The sequence below is a fragment of the Propithecus coquereli genome, unplaced genomic scaffold (assembly GCF_000956105.1).
Source record: "Propithecus coquereli isolate 6110/MARCELLA unplaced genomic scaffold, Pcoq_1.0 Scaffold496, whole genome shotgun sequence".
NCBI lineage: Eukaryota > Metazoa > Chordata > Mammalia > Primates > Indriidae > Propithecus > Propithecus coquereli.
In genome coordinates this window covers 1,395,967-1,418,685 of record NW_012150796.1, presented here as the reverse complement: position 1 = coordinate 1,418,685, position 22,719 = coordinate 1,395,967, and the positions used below count along the sequence as shown (strand labels likewise).

Here is a 22,719-nt window from a genome sequence, read left to right as displayed (position 1 = left end):
CTAATTTGCATTTCTCTGAAGACCAATGTTTTTACCAGGCTGGTAGAACTCGACTGCATAGTTCACTGCCAGTTACCCATGGTAACTAGGACCCCACTGCTCACCTGGGTCACAAGTTATCAAGAAAAAGCTTGAGCCGGGAAGCAGCCAGAAGCCGGCAGGCAGAGGAGTGGGTGTGTGTCTCAGGGTCCGTGCCGAGGTTGGCCATACTCCCCTCCTCCCTCAGTAAAGATAACTGCACACCACTTGTGAAGTCTCAGGAATCAGGAGCATTTTTGTAAATCATAAGAACAAAACAGCCCATACCTGCTATTTTCCTCCGCATCCACGGACACACAAAGAGCCACACGAAACAGGCGAACAGGAGCGCGACGCCGAAGGAAACGAGCACGATGGCCCACGCGGGCAGGACCAGGCCCAGCACTGGAGGGAAAAACAAACAGCGGCCTTGTCACTGGGTTCCTCCGAGAGGTCGGGCCCCAGAGCAGTGGATTTTCCATCCCCAAATCTAGAACTAATCACCTGGATTTTGTATTTAATAAAAGTCTCAACCAAAAAAACAGGTCATGCTTTTTGCGGTAGAAAGCTGTGTGTTTGAGACATATTATGTCTTAAGAGTATGTGCTTAAACCGGTTAGTAAGCTAATTATTAAAATTTTGCCAATGGAGCACGAACAGCATATCAAGTTGAGATTAAAGCCATTGACATATTATCTCAGTATCTGAATAGCCACTGCCCAGCGGGGGCACCGCTGCCTCTCTGGTCCCTCAGCATCAGCGGCCCAGCCTTCAGAGGACACGACACCCTGACCACACGCACAGACCTTTTTCGGAATCAGCTGAGAAACAGAAATATTTTAAAAGGACACTAACCATCCAACTTAATTCTTCTTTGAAGCATTAATCTATGGAATTACAATGTAGAAAAACTTTTCATTAAAATCTAATCACGCACATTAAGTAACAATTACAGCAACCAACAAAAGGGTGGACGTCACACAGTTCAGGAACATCCTCTGTTCCCAGCACCGTGACCAGCGTTGCCAGAGGTCAGCGCTCTGAGTCTGGTCCCTCTGCTGCCACTGGCCCCAACAGGCACATTCCACGCACACGCACGCTCAGGCGTGAACACACAGGCGTGTGTGTGTCCAAGAATACCCACCATGACATCACTTTTAGTAGTAAGGACTTGCAGAACAACTGATATAGGCATCATCACGGAAATGTGCAATAATCATAGTACATAGTCATAAAAATGCAATCGGCCCACACGTGCTGACGGGGACAGCAGCCCCAAATCCAGGAAGTGCTCGAGGCGGCTGGCGACACTGCACAGTGTGGCCCAATGTATGTTTAAAAAAGAAAACACCCGACTCCCACACTACTGCCATATGTGCGAACATATAGAAAAGTTCTGGAAAGATACAACGGTTTCCAATCTCTCTATGGAGAGAGGGGAAATTGGAATGGCACTGGTAACTTCTAAAATACACGGTAAGAATGCCATGTTTGTAAATTATTAAAGACAATTTTTTTTAATTTAAAGAAGTAAACTATTTAAAACTTTGCTCTTAGATTAAATAAAGGTTTAACGAGGCAGGCTTATTTATATTGTTAACCATTTTATACAAACCAGCTCAGTTACGCAATTAAGGTACTAGTAAACATCTGGACAGTGTGAGAGGTTAAAGAATAGGTAGCTAACACCATGGACAGAGTCACCATTAATGTGTATAAACACGAAACACAAAAGCCAGCATCACCCAGCTCGGTCACAGCTCAGAGGTCGCGGGGAGGGCAGGCGCTTTGTCCCGCTCCCGAACGCCCGGCGGCGTCACGGAGCCGTGCGCTGGGCTGCCTCTCGGCCGCGCCCTCCGCGCCCGCACGGAAGCCGAGAGCTGCCCGGGGACCCCTCGGCTGCTCTCGCTGGCTGTGCCTGTGGCCGTGGCTTTTCTGCATCTGCCGTCTTCCGTCATGTCAGCGGTTTGCACGCGTGACGAGTGAGCCCCCTGGAGCTGCTTCCTGCCAACCCGAGCGCTCAGCGTTCATCACCAACACCGAACTCGCACCAATTCCAACCACTCCTGCAGCTTCAAAGCACGGTGTTGTAAGAGGCTTTCCCTATTTCCTTTGTGGTTTTGTTGATGATAAAATTGTTAATTGTGCTGCTTTGGGCTTCACTGAGTTAACCTGATCCGACAGGCAGGCCCTCCCTACTGCAGGGAGAGAGAAACAACTTGGGACACACATTTTTTAAAACGAGTGAACACTTTCGCTATGAGGCCCTGTGTTTTCCCATCCATGCTGAGCAGGGCCCAACACAAAAGTGGAGAAGGACTGCGCCCTGTGCTTCCTCCAAGCGCCCTTCATGCTCCCCGGCAGGCCACGTGGGCCCGGAGGGCCAAGACCACGCCAGAAGGGAGGGACTGAGGTCAGGCACAGGGCTTCTCATCCTTTGCTTGGCCGGTGAGACACAGCGTCACCTGTCCTTCGTGCCTCTGCCACCACACCTGCCCCTGCCATGGATGTGGCCTGTGAAATGGCCAGAAGCTCCAAAGTCACCCTCTCGGTCGTGAGAAACAAGAAGGGAAACCAGAGCAGAACCACGCCTCGGAGGAACGCAGGAGAACAGCGGCTTGTTCCGGGGAGTGAGAGGGGACACAGGAGCAGAATGCGGACCGGGCTGTAACTAAGTTATCCCAGCAGTTTAATGGTTTAACGGAGCATTGGAAGAACACAAGGATTTACTTTTAAATCCTACACATAAAAATGCAAACTGATGTTTGCGTTATACAGCTCGAACTGGACTACATACATAATACCCCGTTTCACAGATAAAGAACAATTCAGCACAAAGATTCGGCACAGAGAAGTACCCGCGTCAATCAGCGTGCATCTAAGGCAAAACCTTTTTCTTCTAAAAACTCAAGGCTGACTTCTCCATGACAAAATTTTTGACAAAAGTGCTTTGTATTGATTTGTCTCCCTGGTGCAGATCTGAAATTGTTTCCAAATAATTACCCCGTAAGAGGGCAGTAAGCCATGGCACGTCATCTCCCTCTGTGGCGACGAAGTAGGGCACTGCTTGAATGCTCCCGTGCACTCAGCCAAAAGTGGCTGCCAGGAACCAGCGCTGGGAGCTCTGGGTCTCGGCTCTCGGCCCCAGCCACTAAATGGCCTTTCATCTCAAGCTCCTTTCTTTTTCTGAGCAGCAAAGTACAATGAATAGTGATTTAGCTCTAACCTCAAGCATCTTTACAATTCTATTCCAAATCCCCAAAAGACCAGAAGAATATTCAAGTCACGTAAGGAAAGAAATACACAGAACTTTTTATAAAAATGCAGAGTCGCCACTGTCGTCCTGTGTTGTACCACTTGTCCTTCACCGTGTAACACTCATTGTTGAAAACTATAAAGTCACACTTATGAACCAATAAGGCTTTAGCCACATTAGTCTCCTCACACCCACACCCGCCATCCCCTCCCGCGACCCTCCTTCTTACTGACTCACAGCACAGATTTCTCTCTCGTCTTAATTTTATAAATAACACATGCTTACTGTGGAAATACCAGCAGTCCTGGACAAACCGCACGATGCGCCAACACGAGTGTTCCTCACCACCCTCCCCTCTGGAACCCACTTCCCAGAGAAACAACGGTAGCTATTTGGTGCGCAGACCTCCCCAGGCACTTTCTAGGTACAAACACTGTGTAGAATAGAGTCTGCAAGGGTTCCTTTTTTTCCATTTTTTTGAAACAGAAGCAGAATCACACACTATATATGCTACTCTGTGGTTTCACTCGTCACAGAATAATAGGGTGCGGATACCTTCCCATGGCAACGCACACAGGGTTATCTCCTTCACAGAATTACTCTTTATTATCTTGCTTACCTGATAACTAAGTTACTAGTTTTTGTTATGTTTTTTGTTTTAGATCAACATCATCAAAGCACGAGAGGAGTTACCCATGTAACAGGAATCCTGAAGCAACTCATTTAAGAAAATGAAGCATTCTTTTGAAATAAAAAACTACTATTTCCTAATTTGTTCTATAAGTAGGATTTTTTTTTTTTTTACATCTATTACCGGCTTCTTCAAACCAGGGTTCATTCATAATATGTCTGAAAAGGAAGGGAATTTAAATCACTCTGTCTTGAATCCAGCCCTCGGTGATAACTAGAGACTCTTCTCGCCCGGGCTTCGCCGATCGGCGACGAGGAGTCAGCGCGGCTGCGGCTCCGGCCTCTCCACGGCTCGCGCCGCACGCACGACGCGGAACACGGAGATCCTGAGGACAAAGCCAACCGGGCGGTGGGGTTGTCGATGCTCCGATATCCCTGAAACTGGATCAGAAGCAGCTGCAAGTGGAGGAGGAAGAGGAGGAGATGGAGGAAGCAGAGACAGAGGGAGAAGAGGAAGTGGAGGAAGAGGAGGAGGTGGAGGGGCAGCCACATCCCAGGTACAGACTTGCTCTGGGGAAGCCAGAAACCAGGTCTGGTTTCATTTGAGAATTCATTTGCTGGTAAAAAAAAAGAGTGAGCAAAGGTTGGTAGTTAGAACCTTTTAAGAGCATCCATTACGTAAGAACCATAATGAGGCAGCAATGGTTACGGAGAAAGAGGCCACCGGAGCAGAGGTTCTCACACTGCGGCGTGCGGTGGACGCGCTGGAGGGCCTTGTTGAAACGCAGGCTGCTGGGCTGTAGGGTTTCTGACTCAGTGGATCCGGGGCTGGGCCTGAGAATCTGCATTCTTGCCCAGTCACCATGGGATGCTGGGTGCTGCTGGTTCAGGGATCCCACTTTGGCTCAGACATCCCGTGGACCCACCGGACCTAACTGGGTGCTCTGCTTCGACCTTCCAAGTGCGCGATGGATTTCAGCACTCAGCGTTCAGACAGGGAACGAAAACCAGGTTCCTCACAACTGAAGACTTTTTCATTAAAAACGAACTGTAGGCTTGTATCCAAACTCAAGTAAGTACTTCATTTCTTACAGTTATTTTTGTTCTTGCGGATCATTTTTTTAAGAACAAAAATGCAAAGGCAATTTTTTTAAAGTGCTAACTTAGCCTTTGAAGTATAAGAATGACTTTTACTTGAGAAAAGTCCTGTCAAATGCAAAGTAAAACAAATCACACTAAGCCTAAGACATAAACAACTTGGTGATAATTTAGAGCTGAGGGAGGCAGGAATCAGAACAAAACGCTGTAACTCGACATCCAACACGTCCCCACTTAATTCACTTCCATGCATAAAAATGCTACTTATCAGAATTTCATCAAGCTGAAACTGGGTAAGATTAATGCTGTTATTCATTTTTGTCAGAAAATTTCACTCTTTCCTTTCATCTCTGAGGCCCTATGTTCTAAGGAAGAAAGGAAGGAAACTGCTGGAAGGGGTGCAGGACAGGCGGGGGGGGGCGGGCACACGCCAGGACACCGTTGAGGTGACTCCTCAGCTCGCCTCTCCACCCAATACGACTCCACGGCTGTTTACAACACAGCCGGACAAGCAGGGATCCTCCCTGCGAGGACGCGGAATGAAGTTCAGGTCTGGTCTGAAGGGAAGAAGGTGACCCTCAGTGCCCACAGAACAGTAACATCTGGACTCACCTACTGGATATTCTAGAAACATCCCCCAGGAATCAAAACATTAGCAAAGTCCTTCTCTGACTCATTGGAGGAACAAAATCGTTGGTCCTTCAGAGTCATGACCTTCCTCTAGAGATTTTCCATACAAATATGTGTGGAAAAAACAGAAAGGATGACTCAGGATTTGCCGGCAACTTAAGGCTGAAAGACTGAGGTTGGTTATGACTGATGGAAACAAAACAGCCTCTGACACGCAGTGGGCCCTCGTGTCCCCGGGCTCAGCGGACATGGGGGCTGACTTAAGGGACTAGAGCATCTGCAGATCTCGGTACCCACGGGGCTCCCAGAGCCAAGCCCCGAGGACACTGGGGGACAGCTGCACCCAGAGGCGATGCGCGCCGGGCCCTGCGCCGAGCGCTCGTCTGCGCTATCTCACGGCTATGGCTTCGGCAGAGATTTCATAAAGCATCTCGCTACTCTGTGATGAGGACAGAGACTCAGGGAGGTGAGGGGACAGTATGTTCCTGATGGGACAGCTGCCCAAAGTGCTTCATGTAACTCTAGGACGGGAAATACTGTCTGTCCTTCAACTGCATAATGATCTTCAAGATGCTTATACAGGTTTTCTATATTCCTAATATATACAAAAAACATATAGCCAGGTTCCCAAACATATTGGAAGACATTTTTAATGAGAGTTAAGAGAAAAGACAGAATTTATTAAGGTTGATGCAATTTTTTGTTGCCCGGGCTACAGTGCAGTGGCATCACCATAGCTCACTACAGCCTCAAACTCCTGAGGGCTCAAGTGATTCTCCTGTCTCAGCCTCCCAAGTAGCTGAGACTGCAGGTGTGCACCACCATGCCTGGCTAATTTTTTAGTTTTTTTGTAGAGATGGGGTCTTGTTATGTTGCTCAGGCTGGTCTTGAACTCCTGGGCTCAAGCGATCCTCCCACCTCGGCCTCCCACAGTGCTGGGATCACAGGTGGGCACCACCACACCTGTCTGGTGCAATTTTCATTGTCATTAACAGTAACATTACGTACCAGGTACCATCCTGGATGTTCCACCTGAGCTATCTCACGTTTCGCTACAATGCCATAACTAAGACCCTAGGTGGGGGTCAGGACCAGACTGCCTGGTCCAAATTCTGGTTCTGCATCTCACTAGTTCTATGACCATGGGTATTCAGCATTGCTATACCTCAGTTTCCCACCTAAAGTGGGGTTAGCAAAATTGCCAATCTCCTGGAGGAGTTCAGAGGACTATGAGGACTAATTCATGTAAAGCTCAGCTCAACAGATTTGTATTATTTATTTCTCATGACAGACCTATGAAGTATTTACATATTGTCTTAGTGTCCCATCCATTATACGGTTTAATTTTCCCTGGAATAATGTACTCTTCTGGTAAGATGATTCTTTTAGCAAATGTGCACTCAAACTACAGCAAAAAGATGGGGAAAGGAAAAAGAAGAGATAGAAAAAATAGGCCAAATATTTAAAAAATCATATTTTTATAAAAAGAATCATACTTGTCATTTTCTGACATTTGGAAGAAGAACCAGGAAGAATAGACGGTGGAAAAAATAAAATGCAGGAAAAACAAGAAATCATTCTATGTCTACCCTGTCCTATTTCCAGGACTTGGCACTGCAGGCAGCCTCAGTCTCCACGTCACTAGCCCGGAGGCCTCTGGCGGTGGCTCTGCCCTGCTCAGTTAACGTGAGCTCGGAGAGCGTGCGTGAAATCAGGAGCGAGGGCTGCGTGCAAGGTGCTCAGGACGGAGCAATCTGCTGTGGCTCACTCCCGACTGCGCCCAGGGCCTTCCCGGCGCCCTGCGCTGTGCAGACGCTCTGGGGCCCTCCCGCGGCGGGGAGCGGGCTCCCCGGGATGGAGCTGCTGCTTCTCTGCTGCTCTGAGGCTTGTTCCGTTTATCACGGGACACAAACACTTTGAAAAGTCTGTGACAAACACATCTGACAGTCCATGAATTACAAAGCGCGCAGGGACACTGGGCTGCTGTTACCTGGGTCCAGGCTTCAGTCTCTCTCGAGCTGCGCTTTCCTGTCAAGGGAAGCAGCTGTGACATGCTCTCGCCCCAACCACCCAAAGTCTGAGAGCCCCAAGAACGAGCATTCACGCCTTTAGGGTCAATGCTGTGAGCGCTACCTACCAGAGTTAAAGGGTATATAATGTTAGAATCATACAGAAATATTTTTTATTTTCAGTAATGAAGTATGCAAAATATAATTAGATATGTCTAGTACAGTAACATCTCAATCACTTTGAAAAAGCCTAGCTTGAGAAAGTAGTAAGAATTCACCTGTTGTGGAAGATGGCACTGTCGACTGTGACATGATGTGTCATTTGGCGAAAATCTCATCTTTAGAACACAGAGTGGGAGACTTTTCTGTCAGATATGGCCAATAACTGAATTTTAAACCATAAAGGACATTAACAGGACGAAAAACAACGCAAACTAACATGTCGACTCCACACCCCCACAACAGTGGGGGTGTCCACAACCTGACTATAGGAGGCGCACCTCACGGAGAGAAGCACTTTCTACCAAAAACGTGTACAGAAATATTTAGTAGACTGTTACGAGTTCATCAGCACTGAAATGTGTGCAAATAAGACTACTGTACAGAAGTTTGCTTTTGCTATCCAGAATGTAAAAGAATTAATTTTTAACCAATACCCGCCCCCCCCGAAAAAAACCCTGCAAACTCTTATAAAACAAAAGCCATTAGAATGGGAAGAAAAAGTGTAATTCTGGAAAAAAAACACATCATTGGTTTCAGTATCTGAAAAAACAAAGCATGGCTCCTAGTTCCCAGATTAACTGGCCTGGCAATTTCCAGGGATCTCTACTTTGTGGCCACTTAGAGCCTCCTGCCGTGCCACAGATGTGGGGACTGCTACCTGCTGTGTGCCAGGTGGCACCTGGCGCCTCACACCCCTGGCCCCGCCACAGCTCTGCGGGTGTGTGCGATCGGACCAGGCTCTGAGGCTCAGAGAGGCTGAGTGAGCTACAAAGGCAACACAGCTGGGTAAAGGCTAGAATGCGGGTTTATTTATTTTTTTTAAACTTAAAAGTCTGCTGCTTTTGTACTTCACATATCTCTTGGGAACTTACAACAGGTAAATGCATTTATTACTGTTTTTACTACTCCATAAACACCATGAGTAATGCTTTTGGCCGTGGACTAACAACAATGTCAGCACCAAATAAACTGAAACTATTAGGATCTGACGCACCTTCGCCTGCTGGATTTCAGCTTCCAGGGATTTCTTACCTGGGGCTCCCGTATACATGATGGAAAACACATTTATTGCTATCGTAGCAGCATAGAACACCGGAAGTGCCCGGAGGCCATTGGGAACAGGGTCCTCCTGCGGGACAATGAGATACAGCGGAGGGTCAGGATTTAAGGAGCAGCTGCAGCCAACACAGGCAGAATGACAGAAAACGCTATTACAAGAAAGTTTTCCCAAAACCCAGTGTGGCCAAAAAGGCTGCCGTTGTCACTGCCCACGATCTGCTTCATGTCTACAGAAATGGCACTGGCTAGGCCATCTCTCCCACACAAACGCGACGTCAAGGAGCCCACTGTTGTGGCCAGCAGGCCCGTTAATGCACCAGAATCACATGAGCTGATGTCAGACTTAGAAAAGGACTGTTAGGTTAGGTCAGTTCCTGGGGACCCAAGCCCAGAGCTCAGCCTCTACTTTTTCAAAATGTGTGGAGCTCACTACTTTAGCTACATCCAGGTTTGGCCCTAAACGCCTACACTCAACACATATTCTAACCTCTGTCCTTTAAGAAAGTCAAGTGACTCAGACATCATTGCATTACTATCAGGTTTTACAGCACCCTATCACACAACGCATTTTAGCTATATTACCCAGTGCTATGATTTTCAAAATCTTTTCACAAGGTATAGTATTTAACTTTCAACTACTAACAGCTAAAAAGAATTGTCAGTCCCTTGCCTAATAAAACATTTATTTAGAACTTTAGGCTGTTACTCCAACATTCCCTAAATCTAACACTTCAACAAGAATGGTGCTGTACATGTCTTAGGTTCGATAACTTCCGAGAGCATGTGAGAAATTTAGTTTTAAGCAGACCTACAGAGAAATCTGAAGCAAACACATGGGCTAGGGACTCCCAACGCAGCACTGGCATACGGATGCTGCTGAAATAATCAAAAAAGGGACTAACTTCTAATAACTATGTGGGACACTCTTGCACATTTATATGAACATGCTACCTGCCATGATTAAAGGAAAATTGGGTCTAAAACCTGACGTGTGAGGCCAGGCGTGCTGGCTCACGCCTGTAATCCTAGCACTGTGGGAGGCCGAGGCGGGCGGATCGTTTGAGCTTAGGAGTTAGAGACCAGCCTGAGCAAGAGCGAGACCCCATCTCTACTGAAAAAATAGAAAGAAATTAGCTGGACAACTAAAAATATATAGAAAAATTAGCCAGGCATGGTGGCGCATGCCTGTAGTCCCAGCTACTCGGGAGGCTGAGGCAGGAGGATCGCTTGAGCCCAGGAGTCTGAGGTTGCTGTGAGCTAGGCTGACGCCATGGCACTCTAGCCCGGGCAACAGAGCGAGACTCAGTAAGTGAGTGAGTGAGTAAGTAAATAAATAATATAAAACCTGATGTGCACTACGGAAGTAAGGATAAGCAGAGACTTTTCTCAAAGACACCTACTGCCAAATGCAAACACGCCTGGAAGTCACATCATGTTTGCAGAGCAGCACACCCCACCAAGACACCGCCCTGGGATGTTTCAGGGAGCCATCAGCAGTCATCGAGAGGCCTGAGTTGAGTGTAGTAAGGTGTAAGCAGGAGCAGAAAGTGACGCGGCTGTGTGAGAGTCACACTGGACCAGGCCGGGAGGTGGGCAAACGCTGAGACTACTGGGCCAGGGCCAGGGATGAGGGACACGGCCAGTGTTATCATCTGCGAGGCATCACGTGAAAAGAACCTCGGCTGCACTGAAACAAAACACCAGGGTGCTTAAGTGCCTCCTGCCTCTGCTTTCCAAAGCATTATTTTCCTAGGGACAATAGTTGCTAGAGAAAGACTGCCAGCCAATAGCTTGTGCAGGCGTATAGCCAGCCCTGAGTTTGTGCTTCTCAATTAAATCACCTTAGGTTTTCCTAAATAACCTATTCTTAAAACTCAAACAACAAATGTCACCTTTGACCTGTGTTTTCTTCCTCCTGTTCCTTTCTCTCTCTCTCTTTCCCTCCCTCCCTCATTTGCCGCCCATCTAAGCGTCCATTACTCTCTCTTCCCGAATATTCAGCAAGTGCCTCGTAAGTGCTAAGCACAGAGCCAGGCACTGGAATACTGAAGTGACCACGACAGTCATGTTTCTGCTCTCACAGACCTTAAGGTCAAACAGTGAATCGGCAACTAAGCAAGAAGTAAACAGCACACAGATAAGTGCAGCAACAAGAAGGTACAGAGGGCTGCAGGAGTAGGAGAGGGGAGACCGACTGGAAGTTGGGGGCAGGAGAGGAGAGGCTTCCTCGGAAGTGACACGTCAGGGCTGAGTGGGAGTTTGCCAGGCGAGGGTGGATCCAGGCAGAGGAAATGAAAAGGGTGGAGCCTGGCAGGGGGGAGAGGGTGGCACCTTCCAAGATGCAAACAAATACCAGCGTGGCTAATCCCAGGAGAAGGAATGCTGAGATAGGACGACGGCAAGTGCATACTGTCCAAGAGAAAGAGCCTTTCGGCAGCTGCCTAGGCCATGGCTAAGAGAAAGGGCTGCGCCTCCAAGCAAGGAGACAGCGGGAGGAAGGCCGTCCCCGAGGTGCGCAGTGCGCGCTGCGGCTACCGCAGACGGGCCTCGTGGCTTGTCAGATACCGCAACAGCCCCGTGACCGTCATAAGAAAAGACAATCGCGTTTTGTTTCCAGGTCACTGATCTTAGTAAATTCTAAGTTTTTAAGACAAAATATATCCCAATAGGTCTATTTTCTTCTTTTTATCCTTTCCTCAAGTTGAGTCAGTGTTTCAAGCTTGCTTTCTCCATTAAAAAAAACAACACAGGAAAACACCTTTACATTTGAGTAAGAAAATTTTCCAGCTGTTTTTATTGATAGTCAATTTCAAGATCTTAACACGATCTCATTCTATTCCGTGTAACATTCAGGAAACAATTATCTTTCCTTTTTGAGATCTGAGTACAATTCCTAGGAGTGTTGACTAATGAACTAAAGCATAGAGCCAAGAAACACGATTTATCATGTTGGTTTCTGGGGGAGACTCTGGGTAATCTACCTTAGCTCTTTCTGTCTATTTATAACAATATCTGACTCTAACTCCAGGGTGCTGTGCCTTAACAATGTATAAATACAATTATTCCTCTAATCCCTCTCATTATTAATTTCTATTGAGTAGAACCAAAATTGGTTCTAAAATTTAATTAAAAAAACCCAAACAGCCTCACTTACCTTTTTTAAGATGAAAATTCTGAGCAGTACAAACAGCACTCCAGACATGAAACCAGACAACAGTGGAGATATAAACCAAGAAGCAACTGAATAATTAAAAAAAAAAACTAATGAATGTTAAAATTCACACATAATCATGGCCATATTTATAGAATACAATGATAACCACAATATATTACATCCATTAATAAATATTCCCAGAATTGTTTACCGTAACTCAGAACCTAACAAGCCCTGTGACTGGGCAGAGCCGACCTTCGCACGTTACAGCCGCACTCAGACATGAACGCAGTCACATGCAACTGGTCCCGCCAGCAGTGCGCAGCCAAGTGACCGTGTCCCACAGAGCCCCCAGCCTCTCTTCTTGTCAATACATACGGAGACCCTGTCCTTGTCCCAACTGTAAAGGTTATGTAAAAGATGGGCCAACTTCCATTTCATTATCCAAGACCAGCCCGGTGCTTTCATTCCTGACATCTGACTATGGGAACCTTGAGACTTTGAGCCTCCAGCCAAGTAGTTCTCAACTCTGGCTGCACACTGGAACCATCTGGGGAGTTTTGAAAAACTTGTTATACTCTCGCTTCACCCCCAGAATTCTGATTTAAAAGGTCTGCGATGGGGTCTGGGCTTTGCTTCCCCAGGTAATTCTCAAGTGCGACCAGAGTTGAGAACCACTCTTCTGGAAGCCTGGGATATAAGGTGATTTTCCAGGTGGTCTGTGTCCCTGTTTGGCAGGTGAGGGATCCAGTTGATCCAGAGCTCCAAGACCACTGAGATTCTGGTTAAAAAAAAAAAAAAAAGAGTAACCCAGGGGATGGAGATGGCATAAGAGTATTTTTCACAATGCATGAGTTGCTGCTTACGGGGTTGAATGGATTTACCTCCAGGAGGTAAGTTCTTAGGCCTTAAAATGAGGCAGGCTTGGAACCCGGAAGGAACACTAGGCAGGGTGCTGCTTCCCCAGAGCCAGACTGGAGACCCCTCGAACGCAGGGAGGTCACGCGGGGCTCACTGAGGCTTCCCCAGCACCGTGACTCCTGGATTTGTGCCGTCCTCCTTCCTGGGGCCTTGTCTTTCTCTGACCTACACACTGATTTCGATCAAATAAATTTCTCTTCTGCGTGAGAAGAACAGAGAGTGATTTTCAAAGCTAGCTGACAATGTAACATCTTAAAAGAGTGGAGTTAAAAAACCATCTAACACATAACAGTTCACCATCTCCGGTAACAGAAATTTTAAGGGAAAATGCATTACCCACACCATATAGGTCTTCTAAACCTCAACATTTGAAGGAAAAAATATAAAAGTCACATTTAATAAAACTTACTCTAGAAAAGGTAAACTTTCCTCCTTACAGGTAAAAGAAAATGGCAGTTACCGATCTTGACGAGCTCCATCCACTGCACGCCTTTCGTGCCGATGGCGACGAGCGAGAAGCCTATGGTGGCGCCCACGATGCAGTGCGTTCCCGAGATCGGAAGTCTCAGGAAGGACGCAATCAGCTGCCAGACAGCTGAACCTACGGAACGAAATAAGAAAAAAAATCAGATACAGAGTGGAGAGTCTCAGACAACCACAGGGGAAAATCCAAACTGTCGTTCTCTGCAACATCTCCTGGGTTTAATTTCCTGCAGATTGTTTCTTCACAAAGTGCTCCAGTCCTGACAAAAATCACTCAACTGTGCTGGAAGCAACAACTATCCCTTCTTCAACATGGAGGGGACAGCCGTGATTCTGTATCTAAAGACACGTCACCTCTTGTCACATTCAGGTGAGGGTGCTGGTGATGAGCTTGTTCTGAGTGAGGTTTGGGCAAAACCAAGCAAAAGAGTTAAAGGCTCTAGAGGAACACAGAAAGATGAGAAAGGCAACGCGCTGGAAAGAGCTTTCGCTTAGTTGTTAAGACGATCCCTTAGTCTGGGCCCGTGTCCTTCCACCCCAATCCCACCACTCTCTTCCAGGCTGAGTGTTTTTCTGGGCTGTAGTTCAGTTCAGGTATTTTCATAAGCAGATCAAATTCTGCAGTGAGTATTAAAAGCATCAGCTGGGAGAGATCACTTTCAGAAACAGTTGCTGAAAAGCGCTGCAGAACTGTAAGGGAACAAAGGGTTTGGCCGATAAGGTGGGCACAGTATTAATCCAAAATGTTAATTCTGGAAACCTGGCTGCCTGGCAGCAGCAACCATTTTAAGCAGACTCTTGGCCATTCCTTCAAAGATATCTGAGTTGCAGAAGGATCATTCATGGCTGTAAATGGTCCCAGTTTGTGAAGCAACATGAACAGTTGCTCCCATGGGTGCCCGGCGTGCTGACCTTTGAGCTGTGTGGGCTGTGACCCCGTGTCTATCCCTAGAGCATGTGCTGGGAGGAGAAGGCCCGCCTTGCGCCACCAAACTGGTAATAGGCTCGGTGGCAGCACCAGGTCCCCACGGACAAGCCCCTTAAGCCTCCACATCTGAGACTGGGCTCCGCGGGGACTAGTTGTTTTAAAAGTAAAGCCAGAGTTTGGAGCACGTTTCATAGCACAGAACTGTAACTTCGAAAGTAAACTACACGATTCATATTCTTATAGCAATTAAAATAATCTAATGACGTAAGAGAATGGAATAAACTTCCCCAGGTGGAGTCAGACCCTGAGATTTTTCCTTCCTGACAGTGGCTATCCTTTCTCTGGCTGACTTTACAAAGTATGTCCTGGAGCAGGAGCTTGTCAAGAGAGGCAGGGTACGGGACTGCCTCCAGGAGGAAGAGGGAAGGAGAGCGGGGTGGTGGGGAGGGTGGAGGAGCAGCAGGAGGAGGGTGATGAGGCAGGAATCCCTGCTTGGGGCCTGGGAGCGGGGCAGCTCCCAACCTCAGGAACATTCGATGTCAGGAAGAGCAGTGGGAAAAAGAAAGAGATAATTCAGTGTAAGATAATGACATCCTACAGAGGAAAGGGATTAAGCATGGGATCGGGGTGCGAGACAATAAAACCTAGGGAAAGGGGGAGATAGGCAGCCCCAAGGCAACTGTCCCTGGAAGGTGACAGAAATGGCAGAGCAGCTCGGGGTCTCCAGGGAGGCAGACGGGGGTGTGAGGCCGCACAGAGTGTGGCTGGCACGGCCGCAGTTCTGGGTGTGCAGAGAAGGTGGCGCAGGGAGACGCGAGTTCACGCTAGTGGGTATTTCTGCAGGGAGACGCGGAGTGCTGGATTCCCAGCAGACTTCTGGAACCACCGCTGGCTCCCGAACAAGTGGACCGCCTGCCCCAGGGCCGAGCGAGACTCGGAAGACGGCGAGTTCGGGAGATCTAGCTGGCTGGCGACTCCTTCCACCCGCCCCTCTCTCCCGCACGGCCGCCAGAACGCACAGAGGCCCACGGGCCTGGGGAGAAGTCACCGAAGGAAAAAGACAAGAATCAAACGGAAGAGAATAAAGGGCAGGTCTAGGGAGTAGAAGAAGTGGATGCTGAATTTCGAAGAGGAAGACGGAGAATTCCGGCACCTGGACAGACGCGCTTTGGTTTTGGCTGATAGTAATTATACCACCGTCTTAAAATGACATAGCCCCCATTGCAAAGAACCCAACCTTAAAAATCTGGGTTAGCTCATACAAATTCCCAACAAAATAGGCTTTGAGATTCGTTTAACCACATACCAAGAAAATAAGAAAAAGAAACCAAAGCAAACAAAATCAAGTTATTCAAGCAAAACCTCAAATTGCTTTGGTAAACCCAAATTCTACTTGAGGTAAGTATCCTTCGTTTTTTCAGGAAAGAGCCACAGGCCAGGGATGGGAAAGCTGAAAAGCTGGACAAGTTGTCCTGTCCCCACGAGAAGTCAGCGACACGAAGCTCAGTTCAGAAAACTTCCATCGCACGGAGGTGCCCGGCGTAGCCTGGCTGGCAAGTGACTTAAACAGGCACCGCCAGCGCTCGAAGTTTCACCCAACAAAAGGAAAACTCCAGTTAAGATTTAATTTTGTCAGTGTTTTCCTTTACTCGTGCCATACTCTCAGCACATCTCACCCGCATCATCTTGACGGGAAAAAAATCTTAATTTCCGCTTGCCAGAGTTAAATCTTAGGTATCCTCACGGCTATCAAGAGTGAACTTAACACGTGATGGTTACATTTCTAAGGGGAATTTCAATCACATCTGACTGTGCTGAGAAATACACGTTCAGTGACGGGGAGTAAAATTCAGCAATGCCAACAGCCGCGGGAACGAAAGTGACCTTGAACCTCATAGCTGTACAACACGAGACGTCACGCTGAGAAACAGGGACGCTTTAGCGCACGTTACCAGCCTGCTTGGTAACGTATCCACTCTCTTCGTAGTCCACATGTGGCTTCTGGCCAGATGCCTCAACAACTTCTCACACTAACTTGCTGTAACAAAAGGAGAGTGGGCCATCTTAAGTTTGGCAAATAACTGCCACCTTCTGGGTGCTTAACAAATGCTGGTGACAAATAAATCACTAGGGACCTGTGGAATGTGGCTGTATTCTTGGCACCTGGGCATCTTACCTCCCACTGCAGGACTCTTCCTACAAAAGGATATGTCCTGTGGAAGGCAGAAGTGGGAGAGTTCCTCTCTAGCCCTCTTCCCCCAGCCAAACTACCCGCACAGACCAGCTGTCTGCTCTGACGGCTTCTCTGCCTAAAGGCAAGCAGAGAAAGAGTCCTGTCAGCTGCACCTAGTGCATTTCTGCCTGGAATGTTCTCTTCGGCTGTCGTGAGGGCATGCTGGGAGCAGCCCGGGGTGCTGCGAGCCTGTGCCACCTTGTGTGGGGGGGAGTCACACCAACCCGCTAGTCTGCTTGGTCACACCATCCTTCACTGCAGTGCTTCTCTTCATCTAGACCACTGAGAACTGCCAGTAAAAGGCCATACTATAACCAGGTGACAGACATACTATTTTTTGGCCAGAAAACAAAACAAACATACCAGATGGAGCTCCCAGAGGTGGAATCAGAAAATCAAAACAAAAGCCAGCAAAAGGATCACAAATAGCGCAGGAGACCAGAATTTCTTGAAACGTAAGCACTTAAGTAAGATTCCTTTAGTAACTGAATCTTAACTGAGAACTTACACTGAGAATATAAAAGTTAAATTAATAAATATTATTTTTTGACATCCAAGTTTTCAAAACATTGTGTCCTAATTGATGAAAAATCTTAAGGAAAAACACAAATCAATGTTCAAGGAAATTTCATAAGTTAACCTTTAAAACACATTCACTTAGACATGTTATTTCTTTAATAATTCTCAAATAACTTTAAAATGATAAAAAGCTATTCTACAAAGATCTTTTTCAGTACTTTATGAAAAGTATCCACTTATCCAAAATCTATTTTAACAACTAAGTTGGCTAAAACTTTGAGACAATAAATGTTTGCTTGATATTTAAATGCTTTAAAAATCACAATCAAATTAATATACCGAGAGCAAAAATAAGATAGTAAATATAAAACATTGAACCCGTTTTTGAAAAGTCAAAGCAAAAATCACATTTATGGATATGACCAAAGTGCTGTATGGAATCGGCGGTGGACGGGTGTGTCCCGTTGGCATAAAGAAGAAAGCGACTTACCGACCATGGCGCTGACTTCCCCCGCCATGAGGGTCTCCACCGTCTCGTTGTACAGGTTCACGTCAATAATGCCTTTTCGAATGGTCTCTCCTACTTTGGCCCCCAATAACACGGAGCCAGTGGTCTCAAATACCGAAGCCAAGATGCATGCCTGCCTCAAGGTCACCACGCCAGAGCCCACGGCTGTGCCGAACGAGTTGGCAACATCATTCGCTCCAACAGAAAATGCCAGGATAAAAGCTATGATAAAGCCTAAGATGACCATCCACAAATACTCATCCATGGCCATTTTAGAAAGTGGGTTCCAGGTACTTTTCTTTTGCTGAAATATTTTAAATAAACAAAGCTTGAGGTTTTAAACTTTGTAAGGCTGAGAGTTCTTGTAAACAGTGAGTTTGCTCTGGAAAGTGCTGGACAACGTTAGAGCCTGAACAAACTGCTAACTGCTGGTTTTCAAACTACTGTCAGTACAGTTCATTTGGTTGTGTTCAGTCAGCGGTAAAACACATTCCATATTTTTCCTCCCAACCTGGGAAAGCTGTGATGTCTCCTCCTATAACAGAAAGAAAACAAAAGACATCAGTTACCTTAAGCAACCTGTAACAGTTTGTTCTTTCTGAAATGAATGTTTTAAGCCTGCTAATGGGATCTGACTTTGGCATGGGATAGATCTACCATAAAGCAATCCCGGACAGATTGTAATTAGGAAAACCGTCCCCCAGCAGAAAAAAAAACAAAAAAAAACCTGGTTTCTAGAATTAGCAGAGGTTGAAGCATGCTTAGTAATTATAGACTGGTAGATAGATAGTAAGTCTCACTAGGTTAAGTATTTTATGCAATTTGAAAAACATTTGGTTGTTACTTTCAGAGAGGAACAACTGCCTCAAATGAGTAAAAGATAAAGAAATGAGAAATTTAGGTTACACAGTCTTTCAAGCATGTGGAATGTGCCTGGTTTCCTGGAACGGCGACAACCAGATCTGACTGTGACACCACAGGTGTGGCCAGGGACCGTCCCGCACACTTCCACGTGAGGAACAAGCCCTCATGAGCACGTCGCACATGTGTCTGGAAGAAGTTACCAGCTCCAGTGCAAAGTCACTCATTCAGAGGGTGACAAAGACTCCAGCTCACTGGCGTCGGCTCCTACCCACCCACCTCCCCTCGTTCTGCGCCGCGTCACTGGCTCCTATTCCTTGACCACACCAAGCACGCTCTAACCTCAGGGCTTCTGTGCCTGGGACGACTCTGCCAGGAAGAATCTTCCCCGACAGCCGCGCGGCCCCTTCTTCCCTCCACTTAGGTCAAATGTCACCATCAAGGGAGGCCTCCCTTGACGTGGTAAAGAGCAGCCCCTCCCCCCACACCTTTTGGGACGAAGAGGAGATGCCACAAAATATATCCGTGAATAAAAATGTCACTAAAAGCTCCAAAACTATGGTATTCTATTATTGGATAGCTAAGGGATGAAATCTGTGTATTTTCTTTGAATGGTATTAGCGTACAGAATGGTGCCTAGCACAGTCTGTTTCTTCGTAAATGCTTATTGAACTGCACTGAATAAATACCATGCCATATACAATATAATGCTTTGACCCATCAACCATGAGTTTATTTAGGGGAAAAAACCGGTACACAAAATTTTATGTACACTGTGATTATGGCAATGTTAAAAATGACAAAAAGGTAATATGCCAAAATCATAACAGAGATTGAGTTTGAGTGGTAGGCTTTTTTCCTTTCCTCTCAAAATTGTATGCTGTGGTTACACGCTTTTCAAATGAAAAGAATATGTAATAAACAAATCACCAAACATACACTGAGCACCATGCATGTCTGCAAGCCACAGGTACACAATGAAACAGCAACTACACGCTGATGGATCTTGCCGTTTTCCAAGATTTTCGGCCTATGCGATTCTGGAGATTCACATCCCAAGTGAGATAAACGAAAAGACTACTCTAAAGGCAAAAGACAAGATTCCACCAAAAGAGTACTTTATTAATATGATGGAGACAGGTGCAGTGGTTCACACCTGTAATCCCAGAGCTTTGGGAGGCTGAGGTGGGAGGATCACTTGAAACCAGGAGTTTGAGACCAGCCTGGCCAACAAAGCGAGATCCCATCTCTACAAAAAACAGAAAAGTTAGGCAGGTGTGGTGGCGCCTGTAGTCCCAGCTACTCAGGAGGCTGAGGCAGGAGGACCCCTAGAGCCCAGGAGTTCGAGGCTGCTGTGAGCTACGATGACACCACTGCACTCCAGCCAGGGAAACAGGCAAGACCCTGTCTCTAAAGAAAGTAAAAAAAAAAAAAAAAGACAGATACACTATACGTGAGAATCAAAATAAAAAACGTTTTGGGCCAATATTATCTATCTTAAAATATGAACAAATTATTGATGAAATCTTCTTTTGTAGGCTAGCTTGCCAATAGGGCAGATCGGGGCAATATGCAGCAAATATCAAGAACCTTCTTCGTGGCAGCCACGAGAAATTCAGTGATGAACAAAAACGGATGTGGGCCTGGCGCATGGGGCCTACAGGACAGTGAAGGAAAACAGACACTAACCAAGTAAACACACACGCATGACTATACCCTGGTGACCAGTGCTGTGCGGGACGGAGACAGGGCGTCACGCAGCGTCATGAGAGCACAGACGTGGCGTGAGCCGGTCTGAGGGCAGCACAGGCCTCCATGAGACTGAGCGGCAGCGGGAGTCGGCCCTGCTCGGGGAGGCCGCTTGGTCCCGGCGCTGCCACGGCGGGAAGGAGGGAGGAGGCGGGAGGCAGGCAGGGGCGAGGGAGGTCAGGTGCGTCACGTTAAAGACTGTGGCCACCACGTGGACAGGGGGATGCCACTGAAGGGGTTTAATCAGGGAGGGTGCTGGCGCAATCACACTTGGCATTTTCAAAAGATCGCTCTGGCTGCAGCGTGGGGAACAGGCGGGCAGAAGGCAAAGAGCGTGGAGAGATGCGAGGTGCAGCCACGAGCCGCGGCGTCTGGTCCGGCGTGCTGGCGGGGGCCGGCGCGGAGTGAAGTGATTTAAGAGGTATCTCAGCGGTAAAGCCCGACAGGACCGGGTGATGGTTTGTACAGGCGGGCAGAGCGGCGTGTGGAACTGGACTAAAATATAACTGAAGGCTTTTTTCCCCTCTTTTTTGTTGTTTTTAATTTTGCTTTTTGATCCTAGGATGGGGAGTGACCACAGGCTGGCTTTCGGACACGCTGCCCAGACAGCCAACGGTGGGTGGAGGCGCCAGCCCCATGTTGCTCAGGGAGGCTGCCCATCATCTCAGTGCTACCTCAGCACCACGTCAGCCCAGAGACCCCTCTCCTGCCCAGACAATCGCAGATAACTAACTGATGTCCACAACTGGGTCTCGGTGCTTCAGTGTGGCTTTTGTCCTTCACACCCACACCCTAACCTGACCGGCCTAAGTCCACTAGGCATCTGGTCGAGGAGAAAGTGCCAGCTTCTCCATTTCTCTCTGTAGGTAAAAAGGGAACATTTGTTTCTCCACGTGGAGAGGTGCGGGAGCACAGGACCTGCGGTCGGAGGCCCTGGGTCCAGTCCAGCCAGCCACTGCTACGCATTTCCAGGCAAGCCACCTGAGTGACTCGCGGTCCAGAGCCGTTGGTTACATGCAAACCGGGTAATGAGAGCACAGCCCTAGCTCAGCACCTGGGGTCAATCCGGGGTCACTACAATCGTTATCAGCAGGTAAAGCCCAGGAGCAGTGGTCAGGAAACGGGAGGCCCAGTTCCAGTTCTCCTGCCGTCTAGCAGTTGACCTTGCGAAACCCACGCACACTTTCTGAATCCAGTTTCATCATCTACAAAATGGAGACAGTGACGGCACACCAGTCCACGGAGTTATTGCGAGGATCAAATCTAATTATGTAGAAGTGTTTTGAAAGTTGTGGTCAGCCTCAAGCAACTTGAAGTTATTGGTGTCACTGTAGTCGCTGGAAGAAGAAAAACTTGAGGTTCCAAAATCCTTCTAGAAGGATCTCTCAGTCCTGTGCTCCTCCCTCCTTAGTGGTCATGTGGGTACACCTGGTCCACCCCCTCTAGTCCTGCGCTTCTTCCTCAATGCACAGACTCTGGCCTTGTCTCTGGTTAAAGAATGACACACATCATGAGGGACAGGGACATTTTTAAGGGAGGTGAGGAGGTAGAGAAAAGAAACACTAAAAGGAGCTATGAACAAAAGTCACTCGAAATGACAAAGCCACTTTGGAAAACAGTTTGGCAGTTTCTTATAAAGCTAAGTGCACGCCCACCGCCTGACCCAGCAGTCCCGATCTGAGATGTACTTACGCAGGAGAAATGAAAGCATGTGCCCATACGGGAAGCTCCTCGCTCTGTATCTTGAGTGTGGTGGCGGTTATGCTACTGTTTGTGTTTGTCAGAACTCATGAAACTGTGCACTTACAACTGCTGTACTGATCAGGAAACAATACTGGTCATATTGATAGAAGGTCATATTCACTTTTGAAATTTCTCCCTGTCTAGATTGCAAACGTTGGCTCCAATCTCCACCAAGTCCCCTAGGATGTTACATAAATTACACAGTCAAGAAAACAAAGAGAAAATCATTCTCTTATTCAATGAAAAAGGGAACCTTCCATGGAGACACAGTAAACCTGGCCAGATCGCCCCGTCAAGCACGGGCTCGGCCAGGTCCTTGCACCACACTTCAAAGGATGGCATCAAGAAGCGAGGAGCAAACGCACACAGATCCGTCAGCAGGCGCTGACTCGGCACTGCGAATACGAAGTCCCACAGAAAGGGCGCGAGACGCAGCACCCCAAGGGCCAGAGGAAAGAGGCCGTGGCTGGGCCAGACCGCGGGCCGCTCTTCGAATCCACGGGGACGAGAAGGGCCAGGCTTTCCCACAGAGGCCAGTCTTCAGCACGGCCCCTATGGGATCTGAGCGGTGGAAACCCATTCATTAGCATTTAAGTTTTGGGCAAATATAAACGTTTCAATGGAAAATTGCTCCTATAGGGGACCAGAGATTGAAGATACTTAAATTTGGACTTGTGGGTACCTCATCGACCAAGAGC

At 47.5% G+C, this 22,719-nt stretch overlaps 1 protein-coding gene across 1 annotated transcript in view; it reads right to left on the bottom strand.

Moving 5' to 3' along the window:
• Positions 1-22,719, bottom strand: part of SLC20A2 (solute carrier family 20 (phosphate transporter), member 2) — a 95,654-nt gene that overhangs the window by 20,747 nt on the left and 52,188 nt on the right. The window contains exons 8-12 of the mRNA XM_012655979.1: positions 17,651-18,203; positions 13,458-13,598; positions 12,077-12,162; positions 8,896-8,992; positions 307-423 (exon numbers count right to left, since the gene is read on the bottom strand). Coding sequence (XP_012511433.1) covers positions 307-423; positions 8,896-8,992; positions 12,077-12,162; positions 13,458-13,598; positions 17,651-17,939 — 730 coding nt within the window. The 5' untranslated portion in view covers positions 17,940-18,203. The remainder of the gene's footprint in view (positions 1-306; positions 424-8,895; positions 8,993-12,076; positions 12,163-13,457; positions 13,599-17,650; positions 18,204-22,719) is intronic.